Genomic DNA, 20,453 nt, shown 5'->3' with positions numbered 1-20,453 from the left:
TCAAAAGAATGTGACCCAAGCAGCGACAGCCCTGGAGTAATGTGTGACTTTTATGTCATCATTAAACAATTTCACGCAAATCATCACTTAGATTCAATCATTGTGACACATATTATTAGTCTGCATGTGCAAAAATGTAATTTCTGTAAATATTTTTTGAAATTGACATGGATGAACAAAAATGTTCAGAAGAGCCTTCCATTTCCACTTCCATTTCCACTTCCATTTCCACACCAATAGTTTATACAAGTGCAAAGAACTTTATTGAAAAGAGCAAGGTTGTTTAAGGAAAAGTTCTCTATTTTCCATAACCCTGTTCCTCTGGTGCCACCATCTGCCTTGCCTGGTCTGGCGGGCCTTCCTCAGGACCCCCGGGGTTCTCCAAATGAGTGGCACAGAGTCAGAGATGCTGAGAAGCAGGTACACTTTATTCAGAGATGCATGATAATATATATTGAGGGCAAATCAGTTGAGAAAGTGTAAATATGTAAATGATATAGCAGGTTCAACATATTCAGACATAATATGAAATGAGACAGTCATCTGTCACCAACTCCAGACCATTTGACATAGCCTTGCACCTGTCCAAAAATAAACAGCACAAGACAGCATGAGAGTGAAGGAAGTTGTAGCACTGTTGGTTAAAGGACAGGCATGAAAAGGGAGTCACATTGTAGGGAATTCTAACAGTTGTAAAATACACCTCAAATGAGCAGATTTTGTGATCCTAAGAATAATTCCACATGTTCCTCTTAAAGTAAAAAAAAAAAAAAGTTTTTATCTTTTTTGTTCAGTTTGATTCATGTTGCAGTTGCATTTGCCAGTATTACAATCAGATTGACTAATGTCACAGGTGGCTTTTCCCAGTCTCCTCTTGGCCTGCTGGAGATCCCAAGCGCAGTCTTTTCCTCTGAACCTGAGAGGGAGGAATGGAATCCTAAAAAGATGACAGGCATCTTGGTAATCTCTGGCAACCATGTCCTTCTCTGGGTGATACTGTTAATGTATCCTGTCTCTGGGCCTGATTGTGCACTAAAAAATGTGCATGGAAGATATTTTACAGTTAAAAAGAAAGTGGTCTATACTAAGTATAGATAAGAGTGATACTGGTTGGAGTATGACACAAAAAACAAACGTTCATGTTTGTACAATGAAATGTCCCTTTGTGAGACGTAAACCGCAAGGGGGATTTCTAGAGCAGGAACTTAATCTTATGTGAGAGATGAACATATCCACCACACATAAAACCAATCATAAAACCATGTCATGTCATTCATCACTTGCAATAAATATTCTTAGGTGTCCTACATAGTATTAGTAGTATAGAATAAAGTTATGTAAGAGAAAAAACAAAGATGATACACAGGCTGCACTGTTTTCATTCTCTGTAGCTGCACAGTAACAGGGTTGAGATGTGCAACCATAAAGCACTCTTACCCTCTATTAGCTTTCAGAGTTCATTTCCCTTCAGACCTTCTGTCACACCTTTTGGTGGGCCCGGAATGCAACGAGGCACATTGAAACAGACATTTATTGACACACTTTACAACCAGATGTAACGTGCGAGGTTATGGTTTCAAACACCGACAACCTCAACGATAAAACACAAGACCTATATACATGCATGACAGTTACACACAACAAGGATCAGGTGAAGACATGAGAGGACATGGCAACACACACACACACACACACACACACACACACACACACACACACACACACACACACACACACACACACACACACACGTTTGAGGGGGGGGGGAGGGGCTGTACTATGACACTCATAGAATACACCCCAGCCAGTACAATTTACCCATGATCTAGAATACTGTAGAAATACAAGGATCACTGCTGATGCCTAGAAGTACAAAATACATAAGGTCTATCTTAAACAATGATAAGTGCAATAAACAACAAGTACTAGAGTTTGTTAGACAACATCAGTGTAATAAACAATACCCTACAATAAGTATTAGTTTCAGTTAGTCAACATGTGCGGTTGTTGGCACATATCTGAAACATATCTAGAATGTGAAGTTAGTTTGTTGCAGGGTCGATATATGTGAAGATACAATCTAGTGCTTACAGTGTTATCGTCTTAGTTTGGGAGTAAGCGCTTAGAGGTTAATGCATGGCCAAGTGATGTTATTAGTAAAGCGTTTATGTTTGTGCGAGAAGGGCTACGTGTTGGAGTATGAGCACAGGCTATAAATATCAATATATGTGGTGAAATGTATGTGGAGATCGGAACAACTGCATGCGGTTGTTGTTTTTTTTATTAAAATACAGGTCAAACGATACATTTTATTAACTACACTGAGGCCAGACATGGTGTCGCACTCTAAAAATAAAAGGATCGTTTATTTTATAGAGTTAACAATTCCATTTGAGGAGGCAGTAGATTAAGCTTTTGAAAGGAAAAAAGCTGAAGCACGCTGACTTTGTGGCTGAAGTGACGCGTAGCAGGCAGATATAAAACGCAGGTGTTTTATAGCAAAGTCTGCCGCATCGTTGCTTGTGCAGACGGGTAGCAGGCAGATATAAAACGCAGGTGTTTTATAGCAAAGTCTGCCGCATCGTTGCTTGTGCAGTCGGGTAGCAAGCAGATATAAAACGCAGGTATTTTATAGCAAAGTCTGCCGCATCGTTGCTTGTGCAGACGGGTAGCAGGCAGATATAAAACGCAGGTGTTTTATAGCAAAGTCTGCCGCATCGTTGCTTGTGCAGACGGGTAGCAGGCAGATATAAAACGCAGGTGTTTTATAGCAAAGTCTGCCGCATCGTTGCTTGTGCAGTCGGGCAGCAGATCCCGTAAAGTAAGAGTAGCTGTGAAGGAGTCAAAAGTAGCTGAAAGAGCTAGTCAGTGGTTGTGGATAAGGAGAGCTCAGACTAGTTCGGGTAATGAAGAATAAAGGTGAACAATAAAAGTGGCTAAGGTTGTTGTGTCACTGTGTAAAGTGGTAGATCCAGAGGGAACCAGAGAAATGGAAGAAGCATTAACGGTGTGGGCTTTAGTCACTGTGGAGGCCTCCTGGGGGTGTCGTGGCCATCATTCAATGAAACACAGATAAAAGGAGCATTAGAATTTGTACTCTGGGCTCAAAGTAGTTCAAAGCAACCAACCACATAAGCCACATCATGATGTTTTCAGTCTGGACTCAGGATAGCACAAATTCAACAAACCATATGTAATATTTTTGGAACGTTTTTATTTCGGACCTCAAATGTCAGTGGTGCTTGTGACTCAATGTTTATAATTACAGAACCAGTAAACGTGTACAGCTAGTACTAGGGCAACAAAGTCAAAATAGTGAGAAGCCTTATTACACACTACTCTTCTCTAGGGTGATCACCCCATGCTCAGAGCTGACTACTGAACGCTGACACTGAGCCATGTATCAGTTCCAGATGACATGGTTTGCTAAACTGAGCAATAATGTTGGCAAATTATAAGTGTACTTTCACTACACTATAGTGAAAAACAGTAAAACTTGTTTCTTATGAATGAGCTGGTTATCTGGACTTGATCTCTTCACATTTCCATCCCAAATGAAAAAGTATGTCTGCTCTCTAGTATTGACCCCAAATTCTCAAATATAGCATATTGCTGTGAAATAATTTTCCATACTTTAATGCAGCTATGTTTAGCTCTCGTTGTTACTGGGGAATTACTAACTACTCTTGAGGGGAAAAAAAGGAAGCTGAACTGGGCATAAATTGGGAGACTGAAATGCTTTCTTGCTTTTATTTGATTGCTTCTTACAGTATACATATTGCTTGTATGTCATGAGCATCTTTTTTTTAATCTTCACCTTGGCTCATGCAAAATTAATCCAGAAAAAAGGGAACGAGGGGATTAACACACTTGACTTTGTCCAATTATTTTAATTTCACCAGACAAGCAGGTTTAGGGTTTAGGAGAAGAAGGTAGGTCGCTATTAATGTTGCTCTCTCCTCCCATTTCCGTCTGAGCTGAATTAACTACAAACGGTGCAGTGGAACTGTTGCTTTCTGCTCTGGTGCAGCTTGCTGCAGCGTGTGACTGCAGCCAGGATGGCAACTCTGACTGTAAGGCTGGCCCTGACTTCCTTCCTCCTGGGCCTCTCCTTTCCAAGAACAGGTGAGAACAGCATCATCTGTATTTCTTAAGGACATTTTGCTTGACGTTTGTGAAAGTTGTCCCTACTTCAGACATACTTGGCATTTAGATAGCCTGAACCTTACCACGTCTTTCCACAGTCTCAGCAAACGACAGGGGTCGTGTTCAAAAGCAAGCAGGAGACACTCTTAACATGGAGTGCACAACCAAAAAAGACCAAGAGAGTTTCTGTCTCATTGTGATGCGCTCTAACAAGCCCAAAGTGCAGTATTATTATGACAGCAAAGCCAAGCAGCTAAACACAAGTGAAGACTACAGCAAGAGAGTGAAAACCTTTGGGAATCTTGGGAATCTAACCATATCGATCAAAAGCCTTCAGCAGAAAGACTCGGGGCTCTACCTGTGCCATTACTACAGCAAACAAAAAGATGAAGAAATGGAGGCAGATGATGTTTTTCTGGTAGTGGAAGGTGAGCCTATACCTCTCTTTATGCCTGCTTCAGTATCACGACATCAACCAAATATCAACCCAGCAGTACACTACCATACTGAATATTGATGCGTAGTGTTAAGTCCACATTTTTAATGTATTCTTAGACTGCCCAAAGTGACGGGTTAGTAATGGTGTGGTGGTAGAATGGTTCTAACCAATGGAGGCATTTTGCACAGAGGGATGTCCTGAGAAAGCAGCTGTCCCTGAGTCACTGCTGCTTGTGATAGTAGTGATAGCTTGTGGAGTCCTGCTACTGTGTACCCTGGCCGTGGTGGTGTGGTTGGGAGACAAGGTGAGCGCAGCATCAGTGTATGATAATGTTTCTGTGAAACTAGATGTACATGTTCATTTGCATATGGCAATGTGGTTTACGTGTGTGTGAAGGAGCGTATGCTCACTTGCTTATGGGTTCCTGCTTTTGCTTTAGATGTGCATTTCCTGGACAGTTGACTTTGCGCTTCCATGTGGTTTGTCTTAAAGAGCAAGAATCTCTGAGTGAGCTCAAATGTTGCATTTGTTTTTGTGTGTAGGTGAAGGCCCTGTGTGTGAATCAGGGAAATACTGTATCCAGGACTTGTAACCCAGTCTATGAAGATATGGCCATCCACCGTGATCAACTAAAGGACTAAGCTCATCTTTACTGTAGTTGTTTTTTTTTTCTTTGACTAAAAGTTTGTTATGGATGAACATTTAGAAAAAATGCTCAGAACACCCTCCCAGAAATATATTTAGTAACATTCGGTACAAAAAAAGAGACTTTTGACTGTGGTGAAACTGTTGGACAAACTGCTATCAAAGCAGAAGATTGTAAATTCATTTATTTTCTTTTTTGTCTTCTATAAACTCTTTTCTCTCACCCTCCCTCTTTCCCTCACCCCAACTCTATTTTTCTCTATCCCAGCGATGTTAAATTTCACAACACTTTAGGACAAGTTTCAGCAGTACAAACACAGCAATGTTTAATGTAAGAGTCAAAGTGTTAAAACAGCCTGTAATATGTTCTGCCAACATACAACGTATTAGGTTATGAGAGTGATATACAGAAATCTGGATCCACTTGAGGTCTCTTGTAGTTTGTAGTTTAACTTAGTTTATGTTTTTATTTGCAGTCCGAAAGTCAACTATGGTCAACTACAACACCAAGTTTTCTGTTTTGGGAGGAATAACTTTATCAGCAATGAATGCTAGCAACACCCTTATAAATTAACATAGCATTAGATTCTAAGGTTGGTAATTAATGAATTATACCACACAAGTAGACTGTAGTCCCTTAGCTGTCCATACAGCTGTAAATACTGTTATTTTTTAATATACAACATGGATAAGATAGATGCTGTCACGTTGTGGCCCCGCCCCCTCCTCAAACGTCTTGGTGTGTGTGTGTTCGTCTGTGTTGCCACGCCCTCTTGTGTCGTTCACCTGTTCCGTGTTATGTGTAATCGTCTTGGGTGTATATATGTCTCATGTGTCGTAGTACATGTGTTGGTGTTTGAGATGTGCATAGCGACATGGAGTTCTATAATACAAAGGAGAAACCGCCGCTCATCCTGGCCTCGCTCCATGGTTCTGCAGCGGAGGAGGGACCCACTGGACGGTTTTGGAAAGGGCCTGGGCGGGGTCCGGGGTTGGACTCCGCTGGGTCCTACGGAGACCAGCCTGCCAAGGAAGACCAGTACGCAGAGGCGGACCCCGCTGGGTCCTACGGAGACCAGCCTGACCAGGAGGACCGGAACGCAGAGGTGGACTCCGTTGGGTCCGACGGAGACCAGCCTGATCATGATGGCCGGTATTCAGAGGCGGAATCCGCTGGGTCCTACGCAGAGTCTGGAGACAAAAGAGGGTGCGGTGATGTCACTCTGGAGTCAGACAGGGGGTCTGATCGTGAGGAGGACCCGTTGATGGAGGTGGAGGGGGTATCCAAGGGGGAACCTCCCCCTCCGAACGACGTCACGAGCTCCAAGAAAGACGAGCCCTTAGCACCCAAGGCTCTGCCCAGGGCAAGGCGCTCTGGAGCAAGCAAGCAGCCCCAGGTGACTGCCAGAGTGCAGGTGCCGACGCCTAAGCCTAGGGCAGGAAAAAAGGCAGTAGCACCGGGTACTGCCCCACAAATAGGCAACACAGCCTGGACGCACGCCTACACGCATGCGACAGGGCCAGGACAGCTGCCAACCAGCCGACAGCTGAAGTTACCCGACTCTTCCCAGGACTATTTAATATGTGTGGTGTAGTACCTGTCCCCATTACCTTTAATATGCCAATCACTTTGCTCCGCTCTGTGTCCGTCAGTCCCTGTTAGTGTGTGCGTTCCTGTATCTGTTGTCCTAGTCCCAGTACTTCCCCTCGCGCTCCTGCTCACGCTGGCCCGTGGCAGACTGCCGAGTCCTCTGGCCTCGCCGTTTGGCGTTGGTCTCGGGTCCGGAGCCCGTCAGGCTGGCGCATCGGGAGTTGTGCCCTTGGGGGGGTGGGGGGCTCTGTCATGTTGTGGCCCCGCCCCCTCCTCAAACGTCTAGGTGTTTGTGTGTGTGTGTGTGTGTGTGTGTGTGTGTGTGTGTGTGTGTGTGTGTTCCTCTGTGCTGCCTCGTCCTGTTATGTCGCCTACCTTTTCCGTGTTACGTGTAGTCGTCTTGGGTGTATATATGTCAAGTGTGTCGTAGTACGTGTGTTGGTGTTTGAGATGTGTGTAGCATTTGAGCTTTGTTATGTTTTGCATGGTTGCAACAATAAGTGTGTTTCATCATGCCTTGTTCCCACATCCCACTTATCCTCGCAATGTCACAGATGCTGTAAAGGAAAGAGTATGGAAATTAAAGTAAAAAAATATCCTACTGTTTTGTTTACTTTCCTTTAAAAAGCAAATATATAATTTTTATTTATTTTTTCTGCTACCACAAACACATAGTGTTTGAAAACTGACTCAGCTGCCTCACACTGCATTTCCAGCAGCGTTCAGTTGTTTCTGAAGGTCCCGTTTGCCATTCTGTGCCTCAGTCAGATTCCAGCAGAACTTTACCCCAGAGTAACTTAGATTAGGCTCAACGTTGAACAGGTACAAACAATATGTTTATTAACAACTGTCATTTTAGGAGAGAAACATACCCACATTCATATTTTAGTGTTTCATTGTATTGCAGTTGTAGTTTATAATTCTGTGAAAATTATGAAATGCAAAGCTAATTCTGGGTGTGGTTATATTAGATGTACAGTGATAGCCAAATATCACAAACTTCAGAACAAATCCTTTGCTGTTATGATGACCTCTGAATGGTAAACCACAAAGAGATTTCCACCTCATCATTAAATAATGAGACACCTCATCATTAAATAATGTCATACAAGTCACTACTACGCAAAATAAACACAGCAAAACATTTGTCAAACCTTTTGATTTTCCATGATAAAATGAGACTGACACAAGCACATCAATGCACAGCCAAGGTGTGACTTTCGTTTCCTATTTTTCAACAGCCAAACATGAAAAACCTCACACATGTAAACATGTTTTGAAGACCTCATGCTGACTCTTCACTCTCTTCAAGAAACTCTGAAATCAGTGGTCATAGCTCATTGTGCTCAGTGCGTTGCACTTTGTCCTCCCCAAGTTTATAACAGACTCGTGAAACAATCACTCATGTCACTGCGCATCCCTCATTGGTATATAATGGTTCATTTTACCAACAACTAAATTTAGAAGGTTGTTTGTAGCTCACATGTAGCAACATTAACAAACAAATAGTAGACTTCTATGCATTGGTTTACATAACTACTCCTGCCCTTAACTGAATTTAAAAAAGACAAAAATACCATCAGCCGTACCGTGATAAATCTCTCATCCAAATTTTCATGCTGGCATGGACTTTGGCATCAAAAAAACAACAAAAAAAACCCCCACCAAAACCTTGCCCAGATACTAAAACTAGACACTAGAAGATTACTGTGTTTGTCATTCTTCTGACATATTTATGGCTTCTTCTTCACAAGCAGTGTGAATAATCCCATCTCCAGAAGTCCCTAAAGTAAACAGCTAAATGAATGTTTTTATGCAGTACAACACAATGAATTTCACACTCCTCATATGGAAGTTACATTTACACTTCAAAAGGATCTAGAGGCCTTAAGACCTCTCTCTCTCTCTCTCTCTCTCTCTCTCTCTCTCTCTCTCTCTCTCTCTCTCTCTCTCTCTCTGTGTGTGTGTGAGAGAGAGAGAGAGAGAGAGAGAGAGAGAGAGAGAGAGAGAGAGAGAGTGAGTTTGTATTTAATGGAGAATAGTTAGACAAAGTGCAAATGTGCAGTCCATCTTTGCATTTCTGCACAGTTGACGAGGGGTTAGTACTAATGATTTATGGGCTGACAACCACAATAAAATATCAAGATTTCAGATCCACCTTCTTCTTCACAAGCAGTGTGAGTAATCCCATCTCCAGAGGTCCCTAAAGTAAACAGCTAAATGAATGTTTTTATGCAGTACAACACAATGAATTTCACACCCCTCATATGGAAGTTACATTTACACTTCAAAAGGATCTAGAGGTCTTAAGACCTCTCTCTCTCTCTCTCTCTCTGTGTGTGTGTGTGTGTGTGTGTGTGTGTGTGTGTGTGTGTGTGTGTGTGAGAGAGAGAGAGAGAGAGAGAGAGAGAGAGAGAGAGAGAGAGAGAGAGAGAGAGAGAGAGAGTTTGTATTTAATGGAGAATAGTTAGACAAAGTGCAAATGTGCAGTCCATCTTTGCATTTCTGCACAGTTGACGAGGGGTTAGTACTAATGATTTATGGGCTGACAACCACAATAAAATATCAAGATTTCAGATCCACCTTCTTCTGTTTATAACAGTTCACATATTTAAATCTTTATACAGTATAGATTACATAATACTATTCTACTGTCCTACATATCATAGAAATGCAAATTTATGTTGACCTTTGAGCCAAAAGAAATTGTGCATCTGGTACACGGCAAATAAAGTTTCTGATTCTGAACTACGTTTAGTTTCCATATTCAGATACAACAGCACCGCCTATGGGTTAACTATAGGTCTATATAAGACAAAAGCGCACAGTCCCACCTAAAACTAAAAAGTATTTGAATTAAGTATATTCAGTGTAAATGAAATGTAATGCAAACAATATAATAAATATAATGTAACAGTTTACATTTCTTCTCCAGTTATGCAGTAATAGTGCCCGCACCGTTTGTATGCGCCATAGTGGTGCTACATTCCAGGTACATTTTCGCCAGTGCCTTCACACTATAACAGAAAAAAAAAAAAAAAAAAAAAAGGTTTTTAGAACTTTTAGTGGTGGAAAAAACACAATTCCTACGTATTTGGGTTATATACAGCACGCCATTTCGTGTAGAGCGTTTATTCGTAGTTTAAAGCTTTTTCTTTTTTGCTTGGGGTATTGAGACGTCTTCCGTTGACCTCACTGTACTTAGATGACATTCTGTAAGCAAGTTTTGAAACTATAATTTCCATCGATTTGATTCTATGAAAATATGCACATTTTCAAGAAGTATAAAAATTGTTAATTTTAAGAATTTATGTTTTCTCTGTTTAGTTTCTTTATTCTACGCATGATTGCAGAGATCGGCTATAAATGATATGTATTACAGTATGCTACAGGTACCGCCTCAAAGTTTGAAAAAAAAAAATCAGGTGTGTACTATTCTTTTACAAAGGCGGAGTCAGCCTTCAGGTGTACGCATATTGGCCCAAGGCGATTGTATTTTGTACTTTGGGAACGGTCTGAAAAATTGTAAATTGAAAGTATCAGCAAGGAACCGAATTTTGTCACGTAAAATACACTGTCCTCCGCTGTGCAAGTGGATTATTTTTGCAGGGGCGGTGGCAAACTGAGTTAAAGTGAGAGCTAAATTTATTCTAAAAGTAGATCGCTACGATATATTGTCTTTTTTTAAGTTAAACTTCCCACGAAGCATTAAAGGGGTGTAGGCCTGTTGGAACCTTAGAATATTTCTACCACTGTCGTGGAAAATGAAGAAATCATCACATTCAGGTAAGTACAATCACGGGCGAATATGTATTCGTCCAGTTCCGATTCTTGTAATGACATCACTACTTAACATTTATAACACCAAGAAGCCCCTTTAACCTTTGATGGGCTCGGCGGTGTAAATGGCTTTCAAACTGGCTATGAAGTAGCCTACGTCACTCCACTGAGTGTCCTTTCTTTTGAACCTAGTAGCTTTCTCCATAGTCCATTGCTCAATCTACACGAGAATCTACGTGAGTATACATGAGAATCATGAGAATAGCCGAAAAGAAAACAAAAAAACAAACCCAGTTATTTATGACAGACGTTGGCAGTCATCGACACGTATTTGCTTTCATATGTGATAAACACAGAAAATCCTGTTATCCAGGCTGACTTCTTTTGTTGCAGGCCGTTACCGTTCACAGGCTAGATGGGTGTGTCATGCAACCTAACGAACTCCTCAAGGATCAGGCATGTTCCACTTCTCCAGCACTCTACTGAGAAACCTAAAAAATTAGATCTTTAAAAAATTAATTAATTATTTTTATAAATTTGGTGGTTGTGCGATAAGTAGAATAATTTATAGACCTGTATAGATGACACACAAGATTTTTTATGAACAAACCTCTCCAGTTGGCCAATCGGACACTGCAACCTTAGTGTGTCTAGGACTCGGGCACCATTGACTTGGGACATCATCAAACTGCCTCAGCAGTCCTTGGTGTGGACTTTTGTGTAGCAACATTGGGCTTCCTTCCTTACAGTTTAGGTGCGGCTAGATGTTTGCTGATGTTTGCCCTTCATTGTGGGCTGGTTTTCTTGTTGAGAAGGGCTGTGTGCCGTGTTCTGTGTAATCTCCACAGCTTTATAAACCTCCAATAGTTTGTGTACACAGTGATTTGACTGGAATGCAGAGCTTCCTCAGGTCTGCCCAAGTCATTGTCACTGCACACCCCACTTCTCTCTCACATGTTGGATCATGTAGCCTCTCCCTCTCTCTCCCTCTCCCTCTCTCTCTCTCTCTCTCTCTCTCCCTCTCTCTCTCTCCCTCTCTCTCTCTCCCTCTCCCTCTCTCCTCTCTCTCTCTCTCCCTCTCTCTCTCTCTCTCTCTCCCTCTCTCTCTCTCCCTCTCTCTCTCCCTCTCTCCTCTCTCCCTCTCTCTCTCTCTCTCTCTCTCTCCCTCTCTCTCTCTCACTCTCTGTCTGTTCCACTCCCCTGCGGCTCTCTCTCTCTCTCTCTCTCTCTCTCTCTCTCTCTCTGAGTATGCGCTGCCCTGTGTGTGCAGACGCTGATCTCACTGAGAGAGTATTCCTTAAGTCCAGTGGTGGCCTTTGGAAAGGAGAGGCTGAAAAAGAGACTGATTATATTGACACAAGAATGAATAAAAACCCTTCAGTCTTCATTAAAATTAGAGGGGATGGGTATCACCTACCATACCTGAACCTTTTTTAGTGTTTTTATTTATTACTATACAACATTCTTATAACTATATGCCATTCCTTAACACTTATGGTAAATTAGTTACATACATAAATGTACATTTAACAAGAATAATATGGAATTAATGTAGAAATAGATACTGTTCAGTTCAGATATCAAGTGCCTGCATATTCAAATTACCAATATGTGGCTTTTTTGTTCTGAAGCTGCTTGCAGTTATTGAATGATTGAGACTGAACTGATTGACTCTTCAGAACTCAGCAGCTGTGAGTTCTTTACCATTCATCCTTCAGAGAGGCCAGGGACTCCACTTGCTCAGCAGGAAGAGGATCATTATAGCAGGATGAATGAATCTCTTTGTTAATCCCTTTGCTGGGTAATTGACCACCAGAGGCTAATTTCTGCACTCTCTGAGCCATGCTAGTTTCTTCATCTCCCTTTGTCCTACCTGTGCCTGTCCTGTCACCACTACTGCTCTAACGACTGATTCTGGGTCAGTGGGAATTAAGCACTGTGATAGGCACCACCATTCAGAACACCCCTAGCAAACACACATATGCACATAAGTTTGCTAGTTAATTTGGAAAAAAAGGAATGCATGTTTTAACTGCTTGTGGAATATTCCATTGCCATGTATTTCGTGAGCTGTGATATGCACTCATCATGAGCGTTAGTAGAAATGACATTCTAATCTGTGAACTGGATGAGAAGGTAAAAAGATGCTGGTTTGATGAACAGGTTTGAATAGCAGCCACAGCTTTGCTTTTGTTCAGAACAAACACATTTTTATTCTGATAGTGGGTTAGTCAATTGTATTATTATTAGTTTTTTCTTTTGCTAAGTTCAACTGCAATAAATGAACAAAGTGAACATACCATATATAGAGTAACTTTAATTATAACTAAATATGAGTGAAGAGAGTTTAAACTTCTCTTTGTGAGGGGTGTGTCAGTCTTCAGTATGGTACTGCTTACTGAGTCAGTCTCACTCTGCTTCACTGGCTACCATAACAGTCATCAGTCAGAAGTGAAGGCTGTTTTCATGCTGCAACAAGGCTGTTTCACACTTTAAGACAAATTTGGTAACACTCAGAACCCTACAAATTCGTGCTGGCTGCTGACATTTTAGAGATGCATACAAGATCAGTCTGGGTACTTAGTTTTTTTCCCTGGGACTTTCTCTACTATTGTGCTTAGAATGCAGTCATTTTCATTACTCTGTACACATACTCCCATGAGTAGAGGGTGACATGCAAAACAGATGGTTCTCTCTCTCTCTCTCTCTTTAGTTCCTCTCTCTATGTCTTTCTGTCTGGCTGTTCATCTGAAACCAAATTGTGGGCTTTGAAATTATTATGTGCAGGCGCAGGAATGTGGCAGGCATCTGTATATGGCCCCTCACTAGGCGTACTTTAGGGCTCATTCGAAACGTTAGTTAAAGATTATCTCCACTCATCTTTCATGGGCCATAGGTCACGTGGCGTGATCAGGACTGCGCTGCTGTTTGTTTAGGTGTGCTTCAGTAAGTTCAAATCATCTTGACGCACTGTTTAGCATGACAGTGCATTCAAATCCCAGCTTAGTAGTACATTACAGACATATCACGTTGGAGACGGCGTATAGAATGTAGAGTCAGAAGGTTAGTTTCAGCACATGGGGCTACAAACCCTAGGATTTCACAACCTAGCCTCACTTCTCTGTGACCTTACAGTGGGGAGCTGTTATGGTGGAAGTGCAGGTTTTCACAGGAAGTTTGGTCACTTGCCAAAATCAAAGATATGTCATTATCTGTATCAGTTATGTTATCACTGTCATTTCCTGTTGAAGAGTGAATCATGAGTGTTCTGAAGCTGTGGTTTGACCCATAATGCATTAACCTATAGATAATGACAGAGGATACCACACTTATGTCACTACAAACAGTTCCTGTTAGCGCAAGATTTCGGCATTTGACCTGCTTACATGCAGCACAGGGACTTTTCTCCTCCCCTCAAACCTGTAGATAGGTGAAGCTATGTGGCCATCTCCCAGCCCTGTTCCTGGGGAGCCTCTGCTCTGCTCTGTGTTCTGCCTGGTTGGGCTCACTTGATTCAGCTAATATTATCACGCCCTTCTTGGCCTGGCATTGTGTGTTTTTGAATGGAAAATGCAAAAATGAGTGGAGCCAGGCCTGGCTATGGGAATGTCTGGCTCACATGAGCTTTGCTCTCAGTAGACTGGTTTATTCCTTGAGGCCAGAGTGCCCATTCCAGCCCTGAAGAACATTTCATTTTCTTTATGTTTTGCTCCTGCAAGTTCTTGGAGGCTTTCTAAACCAAGGTCATGTTTGCCAGTAATCAGGCCTTGGACAGTGCTGTGGTGCAAGTGTGTGTGTTGTGCAAACAACCATTAACCTCTTACTCAAACAGTACTTTTACTGTGGAGCAACTTGAAGGTAGAGACTTTTTCATTAACTCCGCCCCTATAACGCATCACTGGCACGGCTAATGTGGCCCACCTTTGACTTGACCCCAGATGAATCGATATGACCAGAAAGCATTACTTACAAAACATTTTACTAACTTGTGACAGCCTGCCTGGGAACAACTATATGAAATGAATGTAGAAATGAGAGTAAGCTGTTTTTAGAAACCGCATGTACCAACTTTCCACATAAATTGTGGAAGGATCAAGTTAGCATGTCCCAGCTGCATAAAATTCTCTCAGAAAGGCCCTGTGTGCATCACTGTAGTTTTAGAGAGGGCTATATTTGGGCCCAGGTGATCGGCACAGCCGGCCTATGCAGTTACAGTCTATCCTGCTTAAGTAGAGCATGCAGACAGTTTTGTGAACCACCTCTCCTCTATTGACATAAATACAGGAAGTGGAGATGTCCTGTGTTCCAGGGTCATGCATGTGCACTGTCAACAACAGAAGGAGAAATGCCAGACTACAGCCATGCAGGAAAATAACGTTTTCATGTCTACAGCCATTTGTGCTACTTCCTGAAATTTCTAACCTGAAAATCTGTTATTTGGACATATGATTGTGAAGTAATCTTTGCGTAGTTTTAAATTGTTTACATATACACACATCAAGTGGGAGGAGCCTCATGCTTTTGTTCATCTTGCTTTTTTGTGAAAGTGTAAACAACACTGGTAGACATACAAAAAAAAAAACCCCACCCATGTGACCACTGCCAAAAATAAAGAAATAAATAAAAATAAAAAATACAAAAAAATACAGATATATTGATAATTAAGATACATACAAACATATGGTCAAACTTGGGGTCCCCATTATTTTTGAGGGCAAATACTGAATGAATAGGATGTTATGAGACCAACTTCTTTTGATGTTAAATTTTTTTCAAAATAAACTCATGACCAAATATGTTGACTCTCAAAGGTTATATTTGTTGAGCATCCTTACACTAACTTGATGTTAATACCTCCCTATAATTCCGAACCACAATTCATACACAGGGCTCTGTCCGAAAGCCTGAAGATGGACCTGCTGTCTCTTCAGCCTGCTCCACTTCTCTAACCTGCTGCTGTTTACTGCATACAAACTAATTCATTGGTGGTGACATTTCCAAAGGATTTCTAGACTGAACTTCAGCTCCACCCTTTTTATGTTTACTCCTGGTAGAAACCTAAATGCTAGCCTACAGATAACAAAAGTCAGGGTTAGCTTGCTAGTTAATGCTCGCTAACAGGGTTGCCTAACATCAGCTGACACTGCTTTCCACAGTGGAAAGCTTGGTGATGAAGAACAATTCTGTTCTTTCAAAGTATTGGTAGGGACATGTCCCTATTGTCCATATGCAAGCCTACGCGTTGTGCTAATGAATAGGACATGGATTTTGGCTCCTGCAAACTGTGAACTTGTTTAACTGGACTCAGAGGAATGGACATGACAAAACAAGCTATTTTTGCATGCGCTTCCATCAGACATTAGTGGAGCAATGTTCTTCCTTTTTATCAGCAAGAGGGAATAATTTCAGTACTAACCACAATGTTTGTTCAGCTGAAAGGATCCCTTGGTATGGCAGGCCCAGTGCACAAACAGCCGCTGGTCACTGGTGTTAATTTTGTATTAATGGGCTTTTTAAAGCATCACTCATTTTACTAATGACATTTTGATTAAGCAGTTTGGGATAAGCTGAGTCACACTCTTGCTCCAGGTAAGGTCTTGTATTTGATTAGCCCCGCCTTAAAAAAAGCATGATTTGATCTTTATAATGCTTGGCACTGGAGCCAGACCACTGTGACAGAGACCTGATCGCTGGCTGCATCTTGACCAAAATCCTGGCCCATAAGGCAAAGATCAGAGCTGCTTTTCTTCTTTGAGCAGTTCCTCAGTTTTTACCAACACCCGCAGATGGTTTAATGCATCTGCCATGTCTCTTTCAAATACGCACCTTTCATGCAGAAGCCTACTGATAGTCATATCAGTCTAAGGAAGTTTGGGGAGCATTTCTCATTGCCTAAATGCAGGATCATTACCCAAAGAAAGCTGGAGTCCCTTCCCAGGAAGGGACCAGCAGACGTACAACCGCATATAACAAGCAGTCTCCATTGGTTGACATATCTTTTCTGATCTATGCTTGATCAGGTCGTGAACTGCGTCAACCATCTCTGCAACAGAACCTGTTTTTCTACTGAGATTACTTTGCATGATCTTTCAGATTCATTGAGTGAATTTATTTTCTCCTTAACTACATGCAGTAAGTCTGAAAAACATCAAGTGCTGAACAGGTCTTGTCGTGTGTGTGTGTGTGTGTGTGTGTGTGTGTTTATCAAAAGTATACATCTCTCTGAGTTTGTGTGTTAAGAACTTAGTGTCTTATACCTTTACAGGAATGTCAACTTTATGAACCCATAACATGTTGTATTTTTCCAGCTTTACAGTAGTGGCCACAACTTTGAGCATTGTGTGTGTGTGTGTGTGTGTGTGTGTGTGTGTGTGTGTGTGTGTGTGTGTGTGTGTGTGCGTGCGTGTGCGTACCAGTGGATTATTTGTTCATCATAGGTTTAGGTGTGTTCATGACCTGAGTGTGTGGGTAGAGTAGCACTACTCCCCGACACAGAGTATGCAGAGAAATAGATTGACAGCTTTTGTGTGTTGGCAGGTATCGCCAGGTCCACCAGCGGCAGACAGAGGAGGCTAGAGAGAGGAGATTCTACTGGTGCCACTGGGGCTGGTAAGTATAGTCTGAGGCAGTGGTTCTCACTCACACACACACACGCGCACACACATATGCACACACATGCTCGCACCGGCAAACCCACATCTTTTCTTGGCTCTGTTTTCATTGGCATGTGCACGTGCGTGTGTGCATCTACATGTGATTGGATGATGGATTGTGTGCTCCCATCAGAAGGGGTCATTCAGTGTATGTATGTGCATGCGTGTCTGTTAGCAAGATGGTGCTGCCTAACCAAAGAGTCATTTTCTTTTCATGGAAAATCCAAATGGCTTCTGTTGTTGTGCTGTACTCTGTGTTCGTGTTTGTGTGTGTGTGTACGTGCGTGGTCATGCGTGTTAGAATGACTGTGGCGATGGCTCACCACTGCAGCATCCTCTCCCAGTGTGAAGAGTAAACTGTTTTTGCAGATTCAGCATTGCTCTCTGTGAGGGATGTTGTGTGTGTGTGTGTGTGTGTGTGTGCGTGCTGGTTTTGCTGTTGGCAGCAATAGCACGTTCCCCCATTACCGCCACGCAGTGCACATGCACACTCTCAGAAACTCAGCTGCCTGTTGCATAAAAATGTTTGTGCATTTGTGAGTATCTATTTCAAGGGCAGAATACTGTATTGTATGAATGACTTACACTGACTGCATATTAGTTGCGTGTCTCCTAGTTTTCTAATGTTATAGTGAGACTGAAAGAGTTTTTACCTCTCCGAGCTGACCAGACTCCTCTTCCAAGCTTTCTGTCTTGGGCAGGTCAGTTTAGATCATGCCTACTTGTCTGCCATCTTAACACTGATACAAAATGGTGCTGTAGACAGTATGATCAGTGAAGGCCTTGATATTACAATCCCATTTAGTCTTTTGGCAGCTGCTTTTATTCCAGGACATGCAAGAGGTACAGGTACATAGGATCTATAACCTAGATCAGACGATCTAGGTTAGAGACGATCTGCCCTGGAGATAAAGGATCAAGAGAAGGCACAGTTCTTATCCAACTGTGTAGTGTAGAAATAAGTAGCTGGTGACTCACAGGCAAAAATGGCACGCGAGAGCAACGTAAGGAGAACTCTCAAGGAAGAGTATACATGGGTTGCGTGGACATGTGGCTTTGGTACCTGTAAGTGTAAATTATGGCAAATAAACATTTAAAAATGCAATAACATGATTATAGGAGCAACTAAGGAGATCAGTATGTGTTTTTAAACCTTTAATAAGTGCCTGTACATTGCCAAAGGTGCATATACATAAGTGCTGTATGTGTCTTAGGGGTCCGACAGCACTTGGGGCCGTTACTGTTCCATAGTTCTGAACCAATGCTTTCAAGGCAGCATGGGCTGAGCTCCCCAGGGCTTATAGAGTGATCTCAGTAAGAACTTTGGAGGCCATAAATATCAGAACTGCAGAGTTCATATTATGGAACATTAGCTGGCAGGGACTTGCAGTAGTCCAATCTAAAAATGCCCAGATTTGGGACACGAACTTGGGCAGCATGTGTTGCCAGGAAGGGTTCTACTCTTCTAATGTGGTGCAATGGGAATCTTTGGGCTCTGTTGTCTTAAATGTTCTCCAAGAAGGTTAAGTTGTTATGTAGAGCCACTCTAAAGTTCTTAGCAGTATGCAGGTGTCATTGGAAATGGAGAGAGCCAGTTGTGAAAATAATGTATTTTTTACTTTGTAGATAAGTTCTGTCTTGTGAAAACATTAATCTGGTGAGTCTCCATCCAAGAAGAGATAATCAGCCTGATTATTCTCTTTTGGCTGTTTATCATACAGTGATTTTACACTGTAAAAACAGTGTAAATGTTGTTGTGATGGTGTAGTTCACAACATCCCGTCTTTTCTGAAGCAATTAGGAGCTAATAAAAGGGTAAGTATTATAGTCCAAGCATTGCTGATCTTCTCCCAGTAGCTAGTTCACTTCCCAACTTCTCCTTACATTACTGTTTCAGAACTGACCATTCCTAACTGTCATACAATAGTCTGTTGTAATAATAATGCTCATTATTCATATTAATTAAATGGCCTCTACTTGTCCGTATGGGTGGTTCTTAATCTTGCTAAGAACCAACACAGTCCAGACGTTATTCTGATATTTGAAAGTCTGACTGGTAAAACTTAGGAAACTAAGAAGTTTGTATACGTGTAGAACGTACAGGACAAGGAACTGACCTCTAGGGAACCCCAGTTATAAGATCATGAGGTTTTGAAAGTGACCTTCTCCCGACTACCTCGAGGCTGTTCCTGTCCAGGCTATCTTGTACAGTCAGCTTTGAAGATAACATGAAAGCCACAGTTCCTGATGCCAAAGCTGGAAAGTGTGGACATTTTGATTTACAGTTTAATAACAGCATCAGCTAAGCAACCGTCTTAAGGCAGACTATGCTGTGGTAAATGCCAGGAGAGTGGTTTCACTGGAAAACCAGCCTAGTCCAACCGATTCTTCTCTTTGAGATGGGGGGGATGTGTTACTTTTTCCAAAATCAGTTGTTCTAGAGTATTGACCAAAATGAAAGCAGTGACTGGTTGGTAGTTTCCAATGTTATTTGAGGTTAAAAGAAAACATTTAAAGGATGAAGATGGATAAAACTATTGAGTAGTTGTAGAAGTTAGAATACTCATTCTCCAGTAGAATACTGTATTGATATATTACTGATGATTGTATTATGATATATCAGAAATACATCAGAAAGAGTAAAATATTACCCCTACTGCTACAAAGATACATTGTTAGAAACTGTGTTCTTCTAAGCTACACTGTAGAATTACTGTCCAGCGGGTGGTGCTAGTGAGCCAACAAAACAATGCATTGCTTAATGCAGTTCAGCAGTAGGTGTGATGAGAAGGTATGATAAATTACTCAAAAAATTGTCAATAAGTCATAAGATAGTGCTATATGCAAGCAGGCCATGAACTTTGGGTTTCTCACAATAAACCTTTTCTCCCCTGTTGGTAAAAAAAAACCCCAAACACTAGGCAGGTTTAAAAACTGACACACTAACTAAAAAAGTGATTCAGCTTTAAGACTAGTTAATTAGTCTTGTTTCTTCCTGTTTATGAAGTGTAAACCTGTAACATGTTTGATGTCAGTATGTGGCTGAGTTTCTAGCACCGTCTGCAGTACAGTGAGACTCTGACGGAACCTCCCTTGTAGCTGGATAAAGACCCATGTGGATGTAAATCGTGGGTGTGTCTGTGGGCCTCCTCATAGAGACAGCATTGTTCCTCTGTGCACACAGGCCTTTGGGCATTGT

At 41.7% G+C, this 20,453-nt stretch overlaps 1 protein-coding gene across 1 annotated transcript; it reads left to right on the top strand.

Annotated features, from left to right (window-relative positions):
• The first annotated feature begins 4,000 nt into the window (after positions 1–4,000).
• Positions 4,001–6,018, top strand: LOC113576798. Its single transcript, XM_027009105.2, has 4 exons — positions 4,001–4,125; positions 4,245–4,574; positions 4,774–4,889; positions 5,128–6,018. The coding sequence occupies exons 1-4, from the start codon at positions 4,059–4,061 to the stop codon at positions 5,224–5,226; spliced, it is 612 nt and encodes a 203-aa protein (XP_026864906.2). The 5' UTR covers positions 4,001–4,058; the 3' UTR covers positions 5,227–6,018.
• Positions 6,019–20,453: the final 14,435 nt, after the last annotated feature.

This window comes from Electrophorus electricus, chromosome 1 (genome assembly GCF_013358815.1).
Source record: "Electrophorus electricus isolate fEleEle1 chromosome 1, fEleEle1.pri, whole genome shotgun sequence".
In the NCBI taxonomy this organism is placed as follows: domain Eukaryota; kingdom Metazoa; phylum Chordata; class Actinopteri; order Gymnotiformes; family Gymnotidae; genus Electrophorus; species Electrophorus electricus.
Note: the sequence above shows the minus strand (reverse complement) of the source record. Positions and strands in the feature narration are given on the sequence as shown.

What these genes read in the sequence shown, in the direction of transcription:
- LOC113576798 (XM_027009105.2), top strand. Translation starts at nt 4,059, where the DNA reads ATGGCAACTCTGACTGTAAGGCTGGCCCTGACTTCCTTCCTCCTGGGC. An exon ending in CCTCTCCTTTCCAAGAACAG is followed by an intron (nt 4,126 to 4,244) that starts GTGAGAACAGCA and finishes GTCTTTCCACAG; the next exon opens with TCTCAGCAAACGACAGGGGT. An exon ending in TGTTTTTCTGGTAGTGGAAG is followed by an intron (nt 4,575 to 4,773) that starts GTGAGCCTATAC and finishes CATTTTGCACAG; the next exon opens with AGGGATGTCCTGAGAAAGCA.